The sequence below is a fragment of the Oenanthe melanoleuca genome, chromosome 5, assembly GCF_029582105.1.
Source record: "Oenanthe melanoleuca isolate GR-GAL-2019-014 chromosome 5, OMel1.0, whole genome shotgun sequence".
Taxonomy (NCBI): domain Eukaryota; kingdom Metazoa; phylum Chordata; class Aves; order Passeriformes; family Muscicapidae; genus Oenanthe; species Oenanthe melanoleuca.
Window position 1 is genome coordinate 19,428,902 of NC_079339.1, and position 22,520 is coordinate 19,451,421.

Consider the following 22,520-nt stretch of genomic DNA (forward strand, 5'->3'; position numbering starts at 1 on the left):
AATGCTGAATTCTTCTAGGATGCAAGCACAAATAGAGTCTTCTAGATTGATTTATTAGTACATCACATGTTCTTTTAAAGTGCTCCCATATGTATTTAATGTAGTTTCCTTGTGCTGTGGAGAACTTTAGCAAATTTGCCGTTTCTTTGACTGTGAAAAACCCCAAACAAAAAAACAAGTATTTAGGAAATAAACTCAAATACATTCTGTTTTTACTAGCTAAGATTCAAAGTATGGCTTAGTATAACCCAAACTCAGAAAGAAGTCTGGATTTCTTTTACATCTGTTGAAAGAAACGGGATTTTGCTTGTACAAGCTACTGAAATGATGAAGTGCAAGATTGCCTTGTTATTTAACTGACAGCATTAGTATTCAAATGGAGAAGGTATCCAGCAACAGCACTGCTGAGCTGTGAAAGAATCATGAATTTTTAAATGATCAGATGGGGTGAATGAGGAATAAACAGGAAATACTGCCCTTTTTCTAACACTGAGACTATCAAAAGCACAACAGAGACATAGATATTGATACAGATAAACACTGCATGGAAGCAGAACACACAGGTTCCATTAAGTACAAAGGGAGAGATACTGATGCAATAAAAAAACAGCTAAACTTTTGAAAATTAGGAGCTCAGTTAGTTTTAGAGAAGTATTGCTGTACATTAAGCTAGAGCAGGTCTGTGAGAGTAGCTGAAATATACTTGAGAATAGCAGTCATTCATCTTTCCCCTGAAGGAGCGCATAAAAAAGTCCTTTCATGACTTATTTTTAAACATCCTACAATAAGTATCCAAAAATGGCAGGCAAAAGTAACTACTGGGGCTTCAGAGTTCACCCTTTCAGGTTAGAATTAGTCCCACTGAAATTACTTGTCCCAGTCCATGGAATATGTATTTATCCTAGTTGAGGAGATAGTACAGTGGGATTTCCTTAAGAAATGGGTAAATTTAAGTTAAAAAACCAAGCCCATATTACTGATTATAGTAAAACTTGACCTTTTTTGAAGTGGGAAATAAAAAGCTAAACAATACTTTGTGCTGAGGATTTCTCATTTAATCAGGATAAGATCCAAGATGTTAGGGGAAAAGGCTGGACCAGCTGAATTTTTGTGTTACAAATATTAATTTGCACACTAAGCTAAATGTTTTAGGCAAGTTATTTCCTGTAAAGGAGTTCTGCTTGCTCAGTACTAATGTGAGATTGCTGCTATCAAAATTAGTGTGGATTTTGATGGAGTAAGATTGGAATGGACCTTAGAGGAATTTAAAAAATTAATGGGATAGACAGTTTGGATGCTGAGTGGGGGCAGATATGGTACAACATCTAAAAAACAGCCACTGCCTTTTAGGGTGGCTGAGCCCTTAGACTCTTAAAACAGGACTACATGATGAAGTTTAGGTGCTTGAGTTACACCTGAATTGGTCCTAATTTTGGACAGGCATATGGGACTCTAATACTGAAATCCTGCAGCTACATGCTGTAATGGATAATTGGACTTCTCGTGTTGAAAAGTCGGACAAACTGCATTGATTTACAGCAATTTATACATAATAACACATGGAAACAGAAAGGTATCTGGTTAACATAAATCAGAATGGCTTTTTTAGGCTAAGTAACTTTAAAACACTATGTTGTACTCCCAGCAGGACAACATACAAGCATAGGGAGGCTGCAGATTTTGGTAGGGTTACTGCAGAAAATGTGGGAGCTGCTTTGATTGAGTTAACAAAAATTAGTAGGCAGTTTTAAAAATTATCTTCTCAGCAAACTGGATTTTCAGCCTTAAAATTTCTTGTTTTCCTCTTACAGCTTGTAATTTATGGTAAATGAATGCAGCACTGTACAATGTTTTACATAATTGCAAATAGGAAAGTGCAGGTAGTTCTAGAGTGTGTTACTACCTTGTGAGCATGTGAAAGTGATATTTTATGGAAACATTTCAGTGACAGCATTTTTCATTGTTTTAAAATCTTTGCTGATGGTGTGTTTGAAGAATGGAGAAAGTGAATGAACATGACATTTGTACTTGTTACCTCTGTTCAAGACAGTTATTATGATACTGTGAGTAAAATAGTTTGTTGTTTTTTTTTTTTTTTTTTTTTTTGTTCAGGAGTTCTGCAGAAAGTCACTGTAATATTTGAATTCCAGATTTTCCATCAAAGCATAACTTGGAAAAGATTTGAGGGATTCATAGGCCTTCTGCTGGCCCTCAGTTCAGGATTTGAGGACAAAAAAGTAAATTGGAACTTAAAATAGTAGCTTTGCTGTATGATTTTTTTGTTGTTGTTGATGTTTTATAGTTAAAGAGGCCTGTTTCTAAATCTCAACCAGTTTTTGTTTTTGAAAAGAATTAATCCAATTGAAAAAAGGTAGGAAGTACCTCGTAATTTGAATTTTTTGTCCAGTGTATTATCCCTAGCCAGATATTCTATGGTGTGTTATTGATTGCTGTGTCTGGTCTGGCTTTGAAATGCTTTAGACCATGAGAATTTTATCATTCTTCTGGGGCTACTATGTCATCTGAGAGATTTCACTGACAGTAAGTTTTTCCTGATAATACAGGTAGCTCTCTTCTCTGGTTTTGTGATAAGTGACTCCATTATCCTTTGAAATATGTGGGTGATCACTAGACATTCTCAAACAATTCCTGTCCAAATTGGAAGACAGAGAGAATTTTAGGCAATAGAGGGGATAGATAGCAGGAGATAAAAAAATTTGTCAAGTTGGATATCCTTTTTGATTGAAACATGTTTCTGAAGTCTGCACCATACTCTTAGTGGCACACAATTATGATGGATATTGCTCTTGAGAGACTCAGATGTACTTTTCTAGGTACCTAAGTTGGCTTGTTATTTCATTTTTAAGATACTGACAGTGAAATGACTAAAAAGTGAGACAGAATCTGTCTGCAGAATAAATACGTGAATCTTTATATCATTTCAGCTTTCTTCCTCTGCTACATTTTGTTGTGTTTGTATCCCTTATTTTTGATTTTTATCACATTTTGTGAAGGCCAGTGTTCTACAACAGGATCTTGGTTGAGAGCTGTGACTGTGAATAATGAGTCAATTATTACTTTAGTCAGGGGAAAGGCAGAATGATCCTCTTGCTAGCTTGGATGGGATCCTTCCTTCTTCCCCTTCTCTTTTAAAAGTAAGGACAGAAATAGTTGAAATTCAGAACTCTGTCAAAGAAATACACCTGGGATTGTCTTGTCTTCAGATTGTAGTTACTTTAACTTCAAAACAACTTATGTGTGGTTTTTTAAATAATATTTTCGAAGTTCATTACAGTTGCTGCTTCAAAGGAGCTGGTTATGTGATGCATGCATTGGGAGACTATAGGTGTCAGTAGTTGCTTTGGGTAGCTGAAGTTGCCTCTTACTGGTCCTGAGAGACTGTGCTCAAGGCTGGCAGCATAATGTTTAAATAACCTGCCCCCCTTTAATTTATATGGCATGGCCTCGTTATGCACATGGTTGCATAGTTGCTATTCTGTCCACGGAATTGCATTTAACAACTGCTTTGGGTTGCTTAGACATTTTTCTTCTGAATTTTTCTTCACAAGCAGTCATGAATCCAGTATCACATTGCAGTGCTGAATATTTCATCAAATGTAATGTTTAATATTCTCTAACCCAATAACTTTGCAATGGTCTTAACCAGAAATAGGTTTCTGTCAAAAGTTTATGACTGATCTCTTAGGAAAAGGGATAGTGCTTCTAAGGTGTAGTCTGGGGTTGGTAAATGGCACATAAATACTCTGAATGCACTTGATTTCTTACTAGCTTATTTAATCTGTCTAGCTTTTTAGCTGTGACAGTAGCTCAGGTGTCCAGAAAATAAATAACCTAATAAAGCAAGTTTGTCAGCTCTTATGTGCTCATTAATTATAACTGCCCAACTATGTGCCATAGGTCTTTTGATGCTAAAAGTGGTATTATTTTCTTTGGACAATTCAGAACCTGTATTTTTTAGAAGGATGATCTGATTTATAGCCCAGAAGAATGACCACAGTGGTGTACAAGAATAACATGTTTACTCAGAGTCTGTTGGCTCGATGAATTATGCTTCTGATCATTCCAGTGATGATTTCTTCTGTCTCTCTGTTGGTCTGGTGAGAAGAGTGTTTGGCTTCCAGAACCTTTTTATCACTTCTTGTGCAGAAGTGCTCCTGATGTGCACAGGGAGGACACTGGGTCAGTCCAGGCCCTGTTGGTGCTGAGGTCTGCAGATGTTGCCAATACACATTTGTCCTAAAAAACATGAATATTCTTTTGTGGCTTGTCAGTCTTTAAGATAAAACTTGCAAGTTCTTAGGATAAAACAGGAAGCCCATCCTGTTTTACTACTAAAGTAAAAAAAGATTGAAGTTTTTTAAGCTAGCCATTTAGTTATTCCTGTAAAGTAGGGTGACAGTAAAATTATCTTCAAATAGTGGGTGACTATTTTACCAGTCAAGAATTTAAAAGAGAGTTTCATGTCTAATACTGCTTCATTTCCATGGCTTAAAAAGAGAGTATGCTGGAAAAAGTGATGGCTCATATGTACTGCTATATCCAAATACTGTTTTAGGAAAGTACTTGCTAAAGAAGCAGGAAGAATCAAGATATTGCAGAGACCTGGGATTTAGGAATTATTCAGAGGATCCATCTGTTATCTGAGCATTAAAACTTGTTTGCTAGATTGCTCTGGTGTGGTGCATTTTGCTTTCTATGAACTCTGAGTCTTGCAAGTGTGGACTTCAGGTTATGCCCAGCCTGCCAGCCCTTTTTGCATGTCACAGCAACTGCAGCACAGAGCTGTCCCAGGGGATTAATAACTCTTTGTATATGGCTCAACATAGTAACCCCAAAGGCATCATTAAAACTCTCCACAAGAATTACCTCAATGCTTATAATACATAATTATGCTTTAGAATTGCAATGCAGTGTTTCTTATTGTTGCAAACTAAATATTTCAAACTAAACCCAAAAAGCTTGATTAAATGAGCATTTATTTTTCATTAAGAACATGTGGTGTGAAGTTCATTTTAATTGATTGACCTATACCTGCTCCTTATTTGATAATGGGACTTATAAAATAAAAAGTACTGCATTTCTATTTTGACTGTAATTGTTTTATTTTTTGCCAGGCTGAAGGAAAAAAACCCAACTATTCAGTGTGGGTTTGGAAAGCCATACTTCCATGCACATGGAAGTCAGGTTTCTGGATCCACTAAGGTCTAAACTTACTGTCTTGCTTTTTGGGATATTTCAATTTTTGGTTGATTTTATGATGTTTTCTGTGTATTGCATAAGCTTTTATGATAATGAATTCTTCAGTATTGAATAATAGGTGGGACTCTGCAGTTGAAATTCAAACTCCATATTCATTTTTATGGTAAAGTCTGATAAAGTTTTATGGTAAAGTTTTATTTTATACCTAAAATATGTGTACATGGAAGCTTTCATGAGAGGAAAAGTGAATGTGAAAAAGTCAGTATTAAATATAATTAAATATATGCTTTTCTTTTTCTTGGATGGTGCATTTTGTTATATCATCTGGTGTGATTCTGCTTGCAGAGAAAGAGGAAAAGACAATTCAGGGAAGTAAAGTGGACTCCTTAAGAAAAGAATGTTCTACTGTTGAATTACCAAACAGGAATAAACAGGATGGCTCACCTGAAAGAAGCAAAGAAATGTGGGTGTCATTTTCACCACGGATGCCAAATGAGAATGAGGTGATGAGTTAACATTTGTCCATGTGCACGAGCACCACATTTAAACAGATGAAATTATGGGGAGATACACTGTCCAAATGTTAGAGGCTAGTGGTATTTATCCTATTTGAGGCAAATATTTAAAATACTATCTAAGTGTTAAATGCTTAGAGAGGCACCTGCAGAGATCATGTTTGGCAGTGGCATTTGCCCTGCTGAAGAGCTGCCATAATCTGACTAACAAATAAGGCACCCTGCAAGGAGTTAAGTAGTGCTTTCACTAGAGACTGCAGTTTGTGGTAGAGGTTGGCAAAAAGGAAAAAAAATCTTGAAAGTATTCCTAAAAGTATGGATGCCAGCACGGACAGATTTATTATGTTTCTTGTAGATTTTAGGAAGTACAGAGTTTTATGTTACTGAAGCTATGTTACTGCCTGAAGTAAACACTAGGCAGGCCAGGGGCAGTTTTGATCTTCTGAAACATAAGGGATTAAGAATTTAATGTGCAGGGACAAGAAAACAACAGACATCATCTGGAAGGGAGTGAGATGGAAATCTGAGTCAACTTGTTAAGAACTTCTGCCTTCCTGACTGAATAACAAATAATTAAGCTGTGATCTAGTCTGTACTCAAAATTTCCCTTCATTAAACTTTTATTAAAAAAGGAATAGCAGGTTCTTTTGTGAAATACACAGAGCAACACACTGAAGTGCTTTCAAATGATGGGCCTGCCACACATCAGACCACAAGCTGCCACTTTTCTCCTTACTAGGACATGTCTTTGAGATAGAATCAAGCAAGGCTTTTAAAGCAATTACATTCTGTCAGTTGATTGAGTAGTAATAATGACAATATTTTTGCTCTTTTTTTCATAAGTATTGTTTCCTCATTGGTATAATTTTTATGTCTTACTTTAGCCACACTGAGTTGTCTTTCTGCCACATAAAGCAATCTACAACTTCCATTATCGTTTATGTAATGGAACTTCCATAAAGCTTTTTGTGTGTTTTTGTTTCTAAAGAAGAAAAAGCTTCAGACATACCTGCACATTTTTTGTCACATTTGCAGTTTAAGAAACAAATACAATAAAAGTAGAATGCAGCAGAAAAATTGTTGTGTAGTAGCAGGAAGAGGCCATAATGCAGTGAGTTGACCACTGTAACCTTTAAGCCTGCTCTGAGAAAGGAAAATGGGACTGCTGTTGAAAACAGTGCTACCATTCTAAATGCTGCTTTTTAGGCATGCCATGATTACTTGCACTGTTGCTCCAGTTGATTCAGTCTGATCCTGTGTAGGTTTTCAGAGAATTACCTGTACCTGTTCTATTCTCAGGAGCATTCCATTCACTTCTTGAAAATTTTTATATAAACATGTATAAAGCTGAGTAATGTGTTCTAGGGGACCCTTCTTGAGCAGGGGCAAGGTGTCCTGCAGTGGTGCCTTCCAACCGTACCCATTCTGTGACTCTGTGAACTATGTATCAATCAGTGGGAGCTTTGATTGTGATTTTGTTTCTGCTTCATGCATGTAAGTATTTCTGCTGGTCTGTCTACAGACAGTGATGAGTGAGAGCTCAACAGCTGGTGCCTCTGATGGAAGTAATCTCGGTCTGTCTGAAAGACTGAAGGTAGGTTTTCTTTGATTTTCTTCAAAGTGGGGATTATGAGCAGAACATAACTTATTTTTATTGTATTAATTAACAAATTACTTGCAATTTGTTGATGTATTTCTTTCCCATGTTTGGGAAAGAAGAATGAGAGCAATCCGAATTTTCTTCTAATGTTAGTGAGTGCATACTTTTAAAGTGTAAGGGTTATGTAAGTCTTGATGAAACTGTTTTTAATCCAGTTTGGGAAAAATTATCTGAGAGCATCTTCAATTACTTCATGGAAACACAGAAGAAAATCCAGGGCATGTAGTCAATCCTCCATGGTAACAGTATTTGTAGATAAGCTGGGAAAAACCTTTCATTCTCACCATGTGCATCTATTCAGTGATACCTGAAATGAGAAATGTCTTGTCTTTTGGTATTAAATTTGGTTTTAAATAGTTTAGATTTTCAAGGGACATTAGCCTGAGAAAACAGTAGAACAGAGCCCCAGGTGAAATACTAGAAATGTAATAATTCTCATTTTTTTTATTTCCTAATCAATTCACCATTAGTGTCAAAACAGAAGGATCAAGCTCTAGTTTGCCTACAGCATGTACTCTCTGTGCCATATGAAATGAGCTTGCAAAATTGCATAGTAACTTAGCATGCATCATTTTCCTGTGAAAATATTTTACTTCTCCATCTTCCCACTAAGTTCCTGAAAAAGTTACTGTACAGATTGAGCTTCCTTTCCATCACTTAAGTTGATATGTGGCAATTTTGGCAGTAAATCTTTGACTATACCTAGAAGTATTTCCTTTGGGTTACACATTTCAAAGAAAATTCATATGCTTTCTTGGAAAATGCAGGGGAGAATGGAGAAGATGAAGCAGACAATTTAATGCATTTTTGCTTTGCTCTAGATTGTACTATAAGGAATGGAATTGATTCATTTTCATCTGTTTTCCAATTTGGGCTCATGGCAGGTGGACAAGTACTTACACTTGGAAGATGTAGACACAGATGAAGAGACATGCAGTGGTACGTTCCCCCCTTTGTATCCACCATCATTTTCTGTCTTTGAATGCAGGTGTGAACATTGATTAAAGAGCTGCTTCTCCCCTAAAAGAGATGATTTTCCTTAGTTCTTCTATTGCTAGAAAATTCCTCACATTGCCCCAGTTCCCCAAACTAAAATACTAATTTCCTCACTCTAAGATGTAATGAAATAATAAATTGAGAGGAATATTTATTGTACTTTGTCTGGGTGAACAGTTTTTTTTTTCAAGCTTTTCTAGAAGTGCAGAGTGCTTCTTGTTAGCAACATTTCTCCATATTTATGCATTTCTATTTTGTATTGAAATTACTTTGATTACAAAAGGGGTTTTTTTGTAAAGTAATGGGGATGCTAAGAGACAGTGCTGTAAAGTGGAAATATTTAATGAAAATGCTGTCGCTACCTATTAAAACAATTTAATCCTGGGCTTAAAATAGTTTAGACTAATTCTGAATTCACAGTGAACTTCTTTAAAAATTCCAATTAGGAGCATTTCGAGTTGTGTTGAACTGTTCTGTACATCTATAATAATTTTAACTCTCTCGCCTCCAAAAAGTAAATGGAATACTAATGCCTGTAGTTATTTATCTACCATAGGTCCTTGTATGGGCTTCATTATAACCAGAACTGACAACATTTTAGTATTTAAATTAATTTTCCTCATCTATACCTGTGTCTGTACAAGAAAACCAAGCCACACAGAATAAAAGGCATTTGCCTGAGGTCAGTGACAGAAGCTCAGGGCTTTGATCCATGGTTTCTTAGTTATTGCCACTTGATTGGTCTCTCCACTCTAACAGTAAAATTTTGATTAGTCTTTCCTTTCTGTATGTCCTGAATTCCTGTGAAGTCTGATGGCTTAGAGACTTCTAGTATCTCACAAGAAAATAATAAACCAATGTAAGTCAGGTTTATGGCAAATATTCTTTCTCCAGCCTTTCAAAAGGAGGTAGTAAAACAGCAGTCCCAGATCAGTTTTCTTTTTGAGTGCAGTGTTCATATGTCCCCATTTGTCCCTTTGTAGGGCATTGTTCTATGTTTATGTCTTAAATTCTGGTAACATCTATTTAAAAACCCCTGGAGTTTACTGGTGGAAGCACAAACCCATATTTCACTTGTATTATAATGAAAGGACAAATGCCTACATCTACTTCATTAAGGTATTGTTAGATATCTCTAGTTCCAAACAGGCCACAAATTGGTTGATGAGAATTAAGCCCAGCTAAAATGCCAAGCAGAACAGTGATGAAATACAGCTCTGCTTAAGCTTGGGGATAACTCAGTGCTTTCAGTACTGTGACAGACCTTGCCTCTCTCCAGCTTTTGGGTAATTTCTATGTATTTGTGTGTGTCCAAGAATAAATGTTAATCACATACATATGGAAAGCCCTGGTAAAACACGCTTCATCTGAGGCAGACTGCCTCAGTGTAGAATGAGACTGTATCAACAGTGCTCACTAACAACATTAGGCTTTTAGGTTGTACTTTATAACATTGAAACACTGCCTAGCCAGAAATTAATTGTTCCTTCTAAGTGCTGCAAGGAAAGTGAACAGCATCCATATTTATACCTGGGAAACCCACAGCCTGGGTCTTGCTCAGGGCTTCTGTGGTGAAAATAGTTGTTGAGTCAGGGTAAAAAATTTCCCGTTGACTCCTAAGTGCAAAAAATAGCACTTACTGTTTGATAGTTGTCTTACCTGTCAAAATCCACTCGATAGCTTCATAGTAAGAGAGCTAAAATCTTAGTCCTGTAGAAACCATAGCAACAAAATGCATTTTAAAATATAAAATTACGTCACTTCTATTGTTTGTAATGTTAAAGTAATCTAGACTAATATCACTAGTGAATACCTTAATGAAATATTAATTCTGAAGAATTCCAGGTAGTTTATAAATGAGGTAAATTGTGACACAAGTTAGAGACATTCTGTTGTTGACCTTTTTAAATGCTGCCACGTTATGTCAGAACTGACTGTCAGAAATGATTGATTTAAGACTTCATATTGTCAAAACAAGCTTTAAAATATCATAGCTTATTTTACCCAGTAAAAAATATCATACCTTGCTAGTAATTGCAACAAGCCTTTATCTCTCCTTGGTATTGGCAGCAGGTCAATATCTCTGTGCTTCACTTAATTTTAAAGGGCAGATCAGTTAGCTGAGTTAGCAACTGTACATTAATACAATGAATGTTCACACTTAAGGATAACTGGCTCAAAGCTGACAGTATGAGAAGCATGATAGAAGGTAGGTGTTAAAACATCCCATCTAACCAGTGATGTTTGGCAGATGTCCTGAAAGAGTCATTCCAGTGAAGTTTTTTTGAGGGTTTTTTGTGGTTTTTTCATTTTTTTTTCCAATTTATCTCACAAAGTTCAGTGTCTTTTAAGGTATGAATGAGTGTGAATGCTTTTTCTGAGCAGGAAAAGCAGCCTGCAGATTTGGCCAGTATGCAAATTCATTGTAGCTGTTTTTGATTGATGGCACTGGGCTGAAAGCTTGAATGAGGGGCAGTGTTTTGCATTGTGGGACTTTGGCAGTAAACCATGATTGGCAAAGTGAAATTGCTGCCCTAAACCATAGCTTTAATGCATCCTGTAGAGACAGCACGGGCACAGTGGACTGTAATCGCTCCTTCTCCCTGAATTTAATCTCTAGCTGTAAGGAGCTTAAGGCAACAATAGAGCTGATCAGGCTTTCTCCAGGGATGGATGGATGCTGCCTAGTGCCTGTGTTTTGGCAACAGGACTTTCTAGGACTGGTTACAAATTTCTTGCTGCAGGGCTTGAGGGACAGCTTGGTAATGATAGGTAATATTTGAATAAAGTACCAAATATGTTAAAGTATGTCTGGAATCTTGAGTGTGCTATTGTTTAAATACAAGAGAAAATTAAAACAGGACTAATTAAATGTGTGGGTGAGGCATCATAGGCAGGGATATAATTGTCTCATCCTAATCCAGCTTGGAGCACTGAAGTACTGCAAACTTGCCTTTTCAAGGTCCCAGTTGTCTGTAACCCCACAGAGGCTGAGGAGAACCTGATTGACTCAGTTACTTTGAAGCTGAGGCCAAGCATAACTATTGATTATTTAAATAATTATTTAGGCAAATTATATAAATATCTGTTGTTTTTCAGTATCTATATCTTTCCATTCATATTTTGAGCTCGTGCTTTGATCTAGAAAACTCAGGTTGAGGAAGAGGATTCAGAGTTAAATGAGGTGGATTTTTTAAAGTATGGGGCTCCCTCCCAGCTGGTGAATCCCTTTCTTGTTTTTTTTCTCCAGTCTGCAATCCATTTAACACTGCCTTGAGATGATTTCACACTAGGCAGCTCTTTGGGACTAACAGCCTGAAGCATGAGAATTAGAGGAGACTGCAAAATTTAGCTTTTAAGCTTTTTTTGTTATCACTCCCTTCTCAACTCCCCATCAACAGCATTTTTGTGAAATGTAGTGTCTGAAAGTGGTAAAACCTGTGTCAGTGTATATATAGCTGTCAGTGTATATATAGCTGGGCATCGTTTGGCTACAGTAAAGTTATAGACAAAACTTTGAACTTCCTCACTCTTGAAAGTTAAAAGCAGACTTGTGCCAGTAGATAATTTTTTTCTATACTCATAATTGATGTCTATGGTACAGAATAAGCAAAAACTCAAGCTTAGCAGTGTTGACAGATTTAGTAATCATTTTCTGGGATGTGGTAGGGAGGGACTACAGAGTATTGTTTACTGTCATTAAAGTATGCTAGACTTGAGTAAAATTGTCAGATATATCATCCAGGGATTTGATTCTTCATGGTATGAGAGGTGCATTTCAAAATGTCTTCTCAGTGTTTTGGTATCACTGCCTGTTCAGTTATCTCTTTATATGGCGCTGTTGGCAGTATCCAAGGCTTTCCTGTTGCTAATTAATCACCTCCACAGAGAACATAATTAGCGCTTAATTAGGATCATCATCCAGTAGTGCTGTAGCAGCAGCCTAAACAAGCTGTGAGGTACTGGCTAGAACTTACAATGGCCTGGAGTTCCTTTGGGTGCTCCCACTGAGAAGGACTACTATCAAAACTCTCTAATTTTTCTCTCTGAAGGGGTTTCTTTATTAAACATTATCAGGGAAAGCAGCGTTTACCAATTAGACTTTCATATGTTGTCACACAGCCAGCACAGAGAGGGACAAAGCTAATTTCTGGCATGTCTACTGGCAAACAAAGGTTGATTACATTCTTAAGGGGTGATTGAAGGGAATTTGAAACATTGTTTGCATTACTAACAAGCCTTAAAAAGTGAAATTGACATTCTGAGTATGACAAGCACTTCTTGCTAAAACCAAAATAAATTTCCTTCTGTTTTCCTAATTCTTAAGAGTTATCTTTCTGAGCCATTGCCAGGCTGTTGCATAACAGTGCTTCCTCCTCATCTTCTCTCTGCAGATTGGTCTGTTGAAGGGGAAAAGCTCTTAGTGCAGGAATAATCAGTGTTTATATCAGTAGGTGATGAAAATCTCTTGATGTCCAGGCTTCCCTTACTTTACTAAGGGTGTAGATTCAGGTTGCAGGTTTGAAACAATAGTGGAAGACGCCACTGCCTTTGAATGAGCATTCACATCTTCATTCTGTCCTTCAAATACTTTTGACCCAAATTATGAAAAAAGCAGGTGCAGAGCATGTGTAGACGTAGCCTAAATACCTGGGAACTGGGCTGCCCTTTTCAGAAAGTTTTCTCATATAGCTATTGCAGAATCAGAGCAGATGCTGTGCTGAGAACAAGGACTAAAAGCACTTAGATGGCTGGAGGTAGACATAAGCACTTACATGTGAATCACGAAACAAGGAACAAAAATCCAGAAATTAAATACCCAAGGGAATTAATTCAACTCTTTTTTAAAAGAACATTCTACTTTGCAATTCAAAGCCCTGCTGGCTTTTAAATAGCACACTATTCCCAGAAGAGAACTAAATGAAGAATTTCATAATGGATTTTTACAAAGACCTAGCTAGAAAATATTTATTTTCAAATGCAGGTTCACAGGGGAATGAGAGGTCTGTAACTGAACTACTGTGGAATAATTGTGCAGGTGGAGATAGACACTTCATCCGTTTCACCCTGGATCTATGTACTCTCTTGTTGCTTCCATAAAGTAGCATTTAATCAATGCTTTGAAAACTTATCCTGAGATTACAAGATAAATGTAAATGTAGTATAAAACTGTAAAGAAACTTGTGTATCAGCTGAAAAAAATAGTAGGTAGATTTACATAATCCTTTGACTAAATTGCAAGACATATGGTCCCCTTAAGTTCTTTCATAAAAACATTACTGAGACATGATGGACACATCTGTGCTGTGGCAGAGCTGAGATTGATTCATGTTAGAAGATATTTCTAAACCTAAGGCATATCCTTCTGATCTGTCACAGAATGCAAACCCACTGGTCCCGGTATGAATGTTTTGGTGAAGTTTGTAAAAGAGAAGTGATTCAGAAAAGCTGTTCAGTTTTGAGCTGTGGAACAAATCCTGCCTACATGGAAAGGTTACATGTCATTCCATCCCAGATATGGGGAAGTCCTCTCATGTCCCTCTTTTTGGGAAACTCAGGGAGAAACAAACATCTGTGAAAACCCTTAGACAAGTGAGTCATCTGGCACTGCAGTGGGGAATATTAGTAGTTCTACCAGGTATTTTTACTTAATGTTCTGTGAGAATGATACTAAGATGCTTTGCAATGATTCTTTATGCCAAATGTACAGGTAAAGCTCTAGCTAAAGAGAAATGAATGAGCTTGCTCAGCTCATCGGAGGCAGACAAGGTGTTTTATAACTTCTACTGCAGACCTCTCTGCTGAGGACCTTCCATGCTTGTTCTGAAAGAAAGGAGTGTAATCCCAGGTGCTCTCTGAGTTTAAGAGCATCTGCATTCAGATTTTAATTCAGCACTCTTAAGAAAGAAGAGATACCTGTCTTTTTGCAGACAAGTTTGATTTTCCCTTAGTACAGTATTACTATCTGGATTTTAGCTCAGGACTTCATGGATCTGTTTTAATGATAGCTTATGCAACAATAGTTACATCACACTCTGACTAACAAGTTACTGCCCATGTCTGAGCACTGAACAGATTTTTGCTAATTTTGCTAATTTGCGAGTGGAAGGTTAATGTTGACTCTTTTTTGTTCAGCAGGGTCATTAGTTCTCCCAGGAGAGGTGGAAGAGACAGTGCCTTGCTGTACACCCTTCTTTGATAAGCCTGTTCAGCCAAAGTTCAGAGCCCTGTCAGTTCCCCAGCCATCTGACAGCAAAGCCCAAGAGGTATGAGGTCAGATGTATTCATTCAAACTTTGGGGGTTTGGGGTATTTTTATTTTTCCTATCAGCTTCTACTGTTACTTCCACAAGAACAGAGAGATGTAGATCTAGTATGTGGAACTTCTGTGAGTTAACAAGTCATATTATTAATTTTTAAATGAATAATGAATTCTTAAACATGTTAAGAATTGAAATAAATACTCTATTTTATCTTGCACACTGCTACTATATAATCTTACATTTTCAAAATGTGTACTTCAATACTTCAAGTGGTATGTGGGCTTTTTAATATTTAATTTGTGTAACTCACAGAATATTCAAGTAAGCCCTTGCACTTTTAAGCCATTTAGCAACCCTGACTTACATAGAATGATGGACCATTTAATTTTCCAGTGATCCCATGATCTTATGGCATACTCTTTGCTTAATACAGGAACCATTTTCTGCAGCAGGGAGGTAGTGAATGATCCCTTTAAGATGACATTTAAAAGAAAAAGAAAACGTTTTAGCATATAATATGGTCAGAATGAAGTTCTAGTCCCTTGGAAATGAGTAGTAGCAAGATGCTTCTGAGAAACTGCATTGTCAGGGTCTGGTGTGGAGGGGTTTGCTTTATGGCCTCTGAGCCTTTTAATCAGACACAGTCAGTGCAAGCTTTAATTTAGAACTGCTGTCTTCCTTCAGAAATTCAGTTCTGCTCAAACTGCAACAGAAGGTGTGGATTGCTCACAGGCTTATTTTAAGTCATTAAGCTTCCTATCCAAATAGTCAGCGTGAGCATTAACTTTTAGGGGTGTTTCTATTGCAGAGAATTCTTCACTGCTCTTTTCCCCTGCCTGCTCAGTGCAGTAGAAGCTGAAGTTAGCTTCCAGCAAAAGTGGGCCAGTTTTGATAGTTGCTTATTGATGCTCCCGTGAGGCTCAAATCAAGTTTATAAATGGCCCGTGACCAGTGAAGGTTTGGTGTTATGGCACTGCATATGGAGCCTCCTTTCCTGGGCTCAATTGTGTTTAGTTCCTTGCAATAAACTCTTCACTATAAGGAACAAGTCTGCTTTGGGAAAAAGTACATGTTCTAAAATGACCTTTCAAGCTTTAATACCTACCATTCTGTGAATAAAAATACTCACTCTTTCCCCTAAGGATTGACATAATTCAAGGTTTTTGCCTTTAGATATATCCATTGGACACAAAATAACACCCAAAAATCTAGAATGAGGTTTTATAGCTTTCTCATTTCATAACTTCTGTAGAGAAGAAGGAGGGTTGTAGCAGCCTGCAGTGTTCATAAAGGACTGCATATGATTCTTTAAACTATAGTTCATGAAAAATAGATAAAGATCCAACTGCATGCAAAATTCATTTCCATTTGAGGGAAATTTGGGTTATGAAAGAAACTGAGTATTATTACATTGGCTATGAGTTGCTGCATTTTTCAAGAAGAAAGACAATTTTCCCAACCATTTGGTTGGTGCCAGGCTACTTAAAATGAAGGCTGTCTTTCCCCTAAATTATAAACATATTTTTGCCTTCATTTAGCTAATATAACTATGACCTGATTTTTAGAACTGTCAAGACTGAACAGGTCCATTTTAAAGTCCCTCAGTGCTTCAAATTGTCATTGCCTTGAAAATTAAGCCTGCATTGCTTATGGCAGGACTAGTTTAGAAAGAGAAAGATTTTCCCTGGAGACATCTCTGCTTTAAAATGAGACTGTTCTCTGTCCATCAAAACAAATCTGTTAGGGAAGGGCAACATAATGTGGCTGCCTAATTGGTTTTCTTAGAAAATGGAAGACCATTCTATATGAAAAATAGCAGGATGAGCAATGTCTATGCTATGGAAACACTTGTGAGGCACTTTAGGGTAAATTGTGTATCTCTCAACATATTGCTGGGGAAAGTTTAAAAAAAGAAGCTTTGCTAAGACCCAGTTTATAACTTGGATAATTGTTAAAGAACAACTTGTCTCCCTGAAAATGTTTTTCTGTCAAAAGGTGTTAGGAAGTGGCTTAGTGAATGACACAGTAAATTATTTGTGTTGTCCACCGCTGTTGCTTCATCTTTCTTTCCTTCCTTTAGATATAAATATATTTCAGGATTTCAATATCGACAGTGGAGCATACATGACCTCCCACTGGCCACTGCAAATTGAACCAGCATTCATTTTGTGTTTGAAGTACATTATCACAAAAATTCCCCTACCCAGAAATTTATTTTCCCCTTTATTTCTATTTAGTATATTTTTTCATAAAAGATATCATAGTATTTTTATGTATTAATGCCTCACGTCCTTATTTGTTCTTATTTCCCTCTCTGCATACATGAGTGTGTATGGCATATTTTCCATCCACTTGCTATATATAAACATGCATTCAAAGTGGTATTCATCTCACCTAACTTCAGCTTTAAATGTAGTTTTAGTCCTCCAGTCACCAAGAGGCAGAGGTAAGCAACTTCAGAAAGTGATTAATCCCAGTTGCTGTAGGAATTTGTTGTAAGATGTAATATATCTCCATCCACAAGCTTGGGCTGGGCTGTTTTTGGCTAATTGACTACCTTAGTCTAGAAACCTAATTTTTGTATGACTGGGATTAGGAAAGAAGAATTCTGCCTTTTTGTTCTCCTTTATTTGTCTTTAGTTTGAGCATTAAAAAAACTATTTAGTATGTCTGTCATTTTATCTTAATCTGTGGCACAACAGCATTTATCCCCTAAATTACAACTTCATTGAGTTCCTTTGGTTAAAGTTTTACTGATGTGCCTCTGATGAGGTTTGTTTCTGCTACGTGCTACACATAAATGCAAAAAGAACACGGAAGAACTGAAAGACAGGATTGACTAAGTCAAAGAAGATGGAAGAGATATCTTCTCAGAGGCCAGTAAAGACACAGAGATTGAATGACTTGTCCAGAATGATGAAACAGAAGTGGAAAATTGGCCAAGATTTATTGACTTCTAGTCCAGTGCCCCAAGCTCAAACAAATTTTTTTTTTCTCCCAAGCACCACAGGATATACCAAGGCTATATGAGGTCATAGTATATATGCCTTCCCTCAACTTCTGTTTTTTTTTATTTATTGTTAGTGAGCTAGTAATTTTTCCCTTGAGCATGCAATGAAATCACTGGTGAGTGTACGTGCAAGCTTTACATAATTTGAACAAGTGAATCATAAAGTGTCATGATTACACAGAAACACAAGTTTTAGAAGGATAGAGACAAGCTGTTCAGCCTAAATGTAGGTCCAAATAGGTTAATAAAAAACTGAGTTGCCAATTATTAATAGACTTCTGAAAATGTCAATTTAAGGTATTTAATTTACAATATTACTTTGTAAAACAACCTCTAGCAAAATATTTCAGTTATTAATATGAATATTACATTCTTTCCCTCCTTTAATTTGGACATGCTGGAACTGTAAATGAAAGTGATTTTTTTCTTCAGAGAGTAAATCACAGAAGCAATCTTAAGCAAACTGGCAGTTTTCTAATAGAGCAGGATTCTATTCCCAGAGAGCTCACAGAAAGATTTCAGTTAGATGTTAAATTAGACACCTGAAATTCACATATTTCTCTCAGCTCCTTAGGCAAAAATAACAAGATAATAACTTGATCAGCTCAGAGGATTCAGTGTTCTATCATAAAATGTCTTCCTTTTGACATAGAACTAAATTGCAGTTTGCAGTATATAAGTTTTAGATTGCTTGTCTTCATGGAAGTTTGAAGTCAATGGCTTCTTGGGAGAAGAAGAAAAGAAGAAATCCCTAATGCTTCAAGAATTCATTTGAGAAATGAAGCACACTGATAAATATGCAGTGTGAATAAACTTTTCATATGTGCAATGAGTGGGTAACAGAGAAATTGTTGACAGAGTGAAGTTGGGTATGTTTTATTTTGATACCTTATTTCAGTTAGCATTGTGGGGTCGAGTATGGTAAACAAAAGTTTTTCCAGTATTTTGCTGCGTCTGCATAAAATGTTCCTGGAATGACAGGAAGGCCAAGACAAGGTCAGAGTGGATGTGTGTATGCTTTCTGTAACTGTTGACAGAGGAAAATAGATTTGTTTTTGTAAAATCCCTATAAAGGCATACTGTAGTTTGAACTCTTCTTAGCTCAGTTACCTTAGCTGTGTGTCATGGTTTAACCCTGGGCAGACCCAAACCCCACACAGCCTCTCACTCACTCCCTCACCAGCAGGACTGGGGACACAGTCACAAGGGTAAACTGGAAAACTCATGGGTTGAGATAAAGACAGGTTAATAGGGAAAGTTAAAGCCACACACACAAGCAAAGCAAACCACGGGCAGGCAGGTGCTCATCCCCAGGAGAGCAGGGCCCCACCATGTGTGACAGTCACTTGGGAGACAAGAACATCACTCCAAACCCCCTTTTCTCCTTCTTCCTCCCACTCTGTGCACTGATGACATCATGTGCTGTGGAATATCCCTTTGGTCACTCGGGGTCACCTGTCCCAGCTCTGTCTCCTCCCATGCACCCTCAGCTCTCTCACCACTGTGGCTGTACAAGAAGCAGAAAGGACCTTGGCTCTGTGTGAGCCCTGCTCAGCAATAACAAAAACATCTCTGTAGTATCAACCCTGTGTTCAGCACAAATCCAAAACACAGCCCCATACCAGTCACTGCCAAGGAAATTAACTCTACTCCAGCCAAAGCCAGCGCAATGTTTTAAAAAATATTGTTACAACCAAAATAACTGAAAAATATTTGTGCCTTGCATTGTATTTTAGAAGAGTGCTTTGGATTTCTGCAAATGAAAGATAGGTAGTATAACACTGCTTGCTGTTACCATTTGTTATCCAGTTGTTGGTAGTCTTACTGACAAGGAATTCTACAAGGCTCTGCCTGTGGGAAAGATGAAAATGACCATGAATATGCTGAGGAGGTCAAGGAATTGGCTTTCATCTCTAATGGGAATGAGAGTTTGTGTGCAGGCTTTATCTCCTGTTAACATGTTTCAAATGGGCTATTTATAAAAGTTAATGATAGTTTATGTGAAGTAGTTCTGAATATAAGCAACATAATCTTTGTGAGCAGAATGAATAGTATTTTCTAGACTAACTCTGTCTGCAAAGTTTTTCTGATTTAAAATGCCCATGGTCTACATATCTGCATCCAGGATTATTTGGCTGCTCCAATATGTAAGGCAGATCTCTGGAAAAATTGGCAATATAGATGATTAATAAAATTATACAACCCCAGAAAAATTATTTCCTGATTGTTCATGCAACATTGCAGTTTATTAATAAAGGATGTAGATACTACCCAAATGCTCTCTGCCACGTCTATCAAGTGCTCAGCCACGAGAGAAGAATCCAGCTACCACTTCTCTGACTTACTAGATGGCATTAATGGCATCAATGCTTCTTCTTACAAAATGTCACATCAAATTGTGCAGGATACTGTGCCTTCCAAACTGAGCAGTGATCACAGGATGCTGAATGTTCTTCCTGCTTTTCAGCAAGTACATGTATTCTTAATTTCATATACATCAGTAGTCATGGGCTTCACTGAGGACTTGCAGAAGCTTGAAAAAATAAGCATGTGTTTAAATGTTTTGCTGATTTGGTGCTGAAGTACTTAAATCTTTGAAACATATTTCTAGACAATTTATATTAGCTTCCCATGAGATAGGGAGCATTCCTACAGTTTTAATATTGAAGATGTGTCTCCTGTGTTGCCCTGGAATTAATTTTATGTAACTGCTTACCATAAACCTTTCGTGTTGTAGCCCCCTGCAGTTCCTTATCAGCATGGAGTGTGCCACAGTTATTTGTTTTTATTGTTTTATTTTATAGGCAGAATGTTTATTCTAAGATATTTCAACCAGAAGCAATGCAGAAATGCTATACAATATGTAAAGCACATATTGGCAAATGCAGTAAGATTCTTATGTTCATCATGCAAGAAATGCAAACTAGCCAATTCCATGTCTCTGAAATGGTGAAAAAAATTATTGGAGTCTGAAAATTGATTATGTGTCATTTTGCTGATTGCAGGCCTTTCCTTCACTGGAGCTGTGTTCTGGAAAGCATGTTAAGTTACAATCAGATGCTTATATGCTGAAGCTTTATGTAACACTAACTAGAATTTTGATGATATGGAATCTGTCTTTGAAATTTAACATAACTGCATATAGCATGTCCATATCCCCACAGCCTTGCTGCTACAAGTGGCAGGAGTATAATAGATGTGTGCAAGGGAGGTTTTCAGATGCCTTGCCTTGAGCAAAATTAGTTAATGATATTCATTCAGATACAGTACAGTACAAATGGGGCACATTAAATGGCTTAAATTAGGTCAAATTGAATAATTGAATTTATTCTTTTACTTAAAAAGAGCTTAATCAGCTGAGAGTGTTAGAGTCAGAAAAAAATAGTTTAATTAAATATTAATTAGAAGTTTATATTTTGAGCTTCCTTATTATCACTTGCAGCAGTATTATTTATGTATCTGTTTTTCCTCATTACAGCTACTGGGTGATGATGTTCAGCCATTCTCACTTGATGAAGAATTTGATTATGACAATGTGGCACTGACCCCTAAGTTCTCTGAAGCTGAGCTGAAGGCCATTATTGAGTTGTCTGAAGAGAAAAGGGGCACAGATGTCAAATCAGGACAAGCTGAAGACTGAGTCAAGGGTGTTCTGTGCAGGGCTGTTGGAATGACCTTTTTATGGGATGAATGTAGCTCCTGGTTGTACCCTCATTTAGTGTTCTTACCTGCATGGTCACTAAATGGCATCCCTGAGATTTGTCATTTATTCTGTCAAGGTGCCTTGGATCCTGTACTGTCTCAGGATTAAGTGTGCTGGAGTAACTTCTCCATAGGAGCAAAACAAGCTGGTGGATTTCAGAATGGCATCGTGGCTGCTCTTTTATCTGGTACTGACTCGGTTCCTGAGTAGTGCAAAGCTGGTCCTAAAGCTGTCTTTTACCTCATTCTCTCAGTAATGCAATTAAGAGTTTTTAATAGCTGACAAATCAGTCTGTGAACTCTTTAAATGTATAGAGATGCATGAGTAAATAAATCTGGGAATATTTTTTTTCTCTGTCTTTTGAGTTACTTTAGTTCTGCAAAAAATAAACATTCCTGTTTCCAACAAACTTTTTGTGTTGATCAAAATTGACGTGATACAACTCCTAAAATTAAAACAGTAACTGCTCAAACCACTCTCCCCCTTCCACACAGAGGGAAAAATAGTGATCTCATCCATTAAAGGAATTGGCATTGAAAGGCTGTCAGATTTTACATTTTTTCACAGGAGATGATTCCAAATAACAGTTTATAGCTTACGGTCTGCATCACTGAAATGCAGCAAGCTGGAGTTGAGTAAAGATCAGCAGTATGGGTGGGAGAGAAGAGTGTGCATCTCTAACACAAGGTAGTATGTACTCCTCTGAAGAGTTTAGGATCCTTTGTTCAGCTAACTGTAGAAGCTTTGCTGGTGAGGCTTGGTTTAGCATCACAATGCTGCATTGTATTTTCGGTCTTTTCTGGTAGAACTGCATTCATTAAAGTTTACTGACCAACATTTTGTCCTTGACCTCTCTCTATTATTTCTGAAGTGGGTGATCAACATGATAAATATGGAACAGTGCCTGAGCAGACTGACAGGGCACCAAACCATAGATTTGTTTAAAGGCTGTGGATGCATTTTCTGTGGCCAGTGTGCTGCCTCATTGTCAGTAATTTCTAAAAGCAAAGAAAGGTCTTCTGATGTTCCAAAGGTGATTTTCTGGATCAGTGATTTTGTAAACCATAATCATGCTCCACTGAAATCTGAATAACATTGGTTTTGAGGAATGGTATTTACCTTGATTAGGGGATATAATTTAGGAGTGAGATTCA

At 37.1% G+C, this 22,520-nt stretch overlaps 1 protein-coding gene across 10 annotated transcripts in view; it reads left to right on the plus strand.

Moving 5' to 3' along the window:
• IFTAP (intraflagellar transport associated protein) overlaps window positions 1–22,203 on the plus strand; it is a 39,312-nt gene extending 17,109 nt beyond the window's left edge. For 4 of the 10 annotated variants that reach the window (XM_056493279.1, XM_056493278.1, XM_056493280.1 and 1 more), the window contains 5 exons: window positions 5,566–5,723; window positions 7,258–7,329; window positions 8,280–8,334; window positions 14,527–14,657; window positions 21,142–22,203. In XM_056493279.1, the coding sequence (XP_056349254.1) occupies window positions 5,566–5,723; window positions 7,258–7,329; window positions 8,280–8,334; window positions 14,527–14,657; window positions 21,142–21,303 (578 nt within the window). In that variant the 3' untranslated portion in view covers window positions 21,304–22,203. The other 6 variants (XM_056493282.1, XM_056493281.1, XM_056493283.1 and 3 more) reach the window with 4 other exon arrangements.
• The last annotated feature ends 317 nt before the right edge of the window (window positions 22,204–22,520 follow it).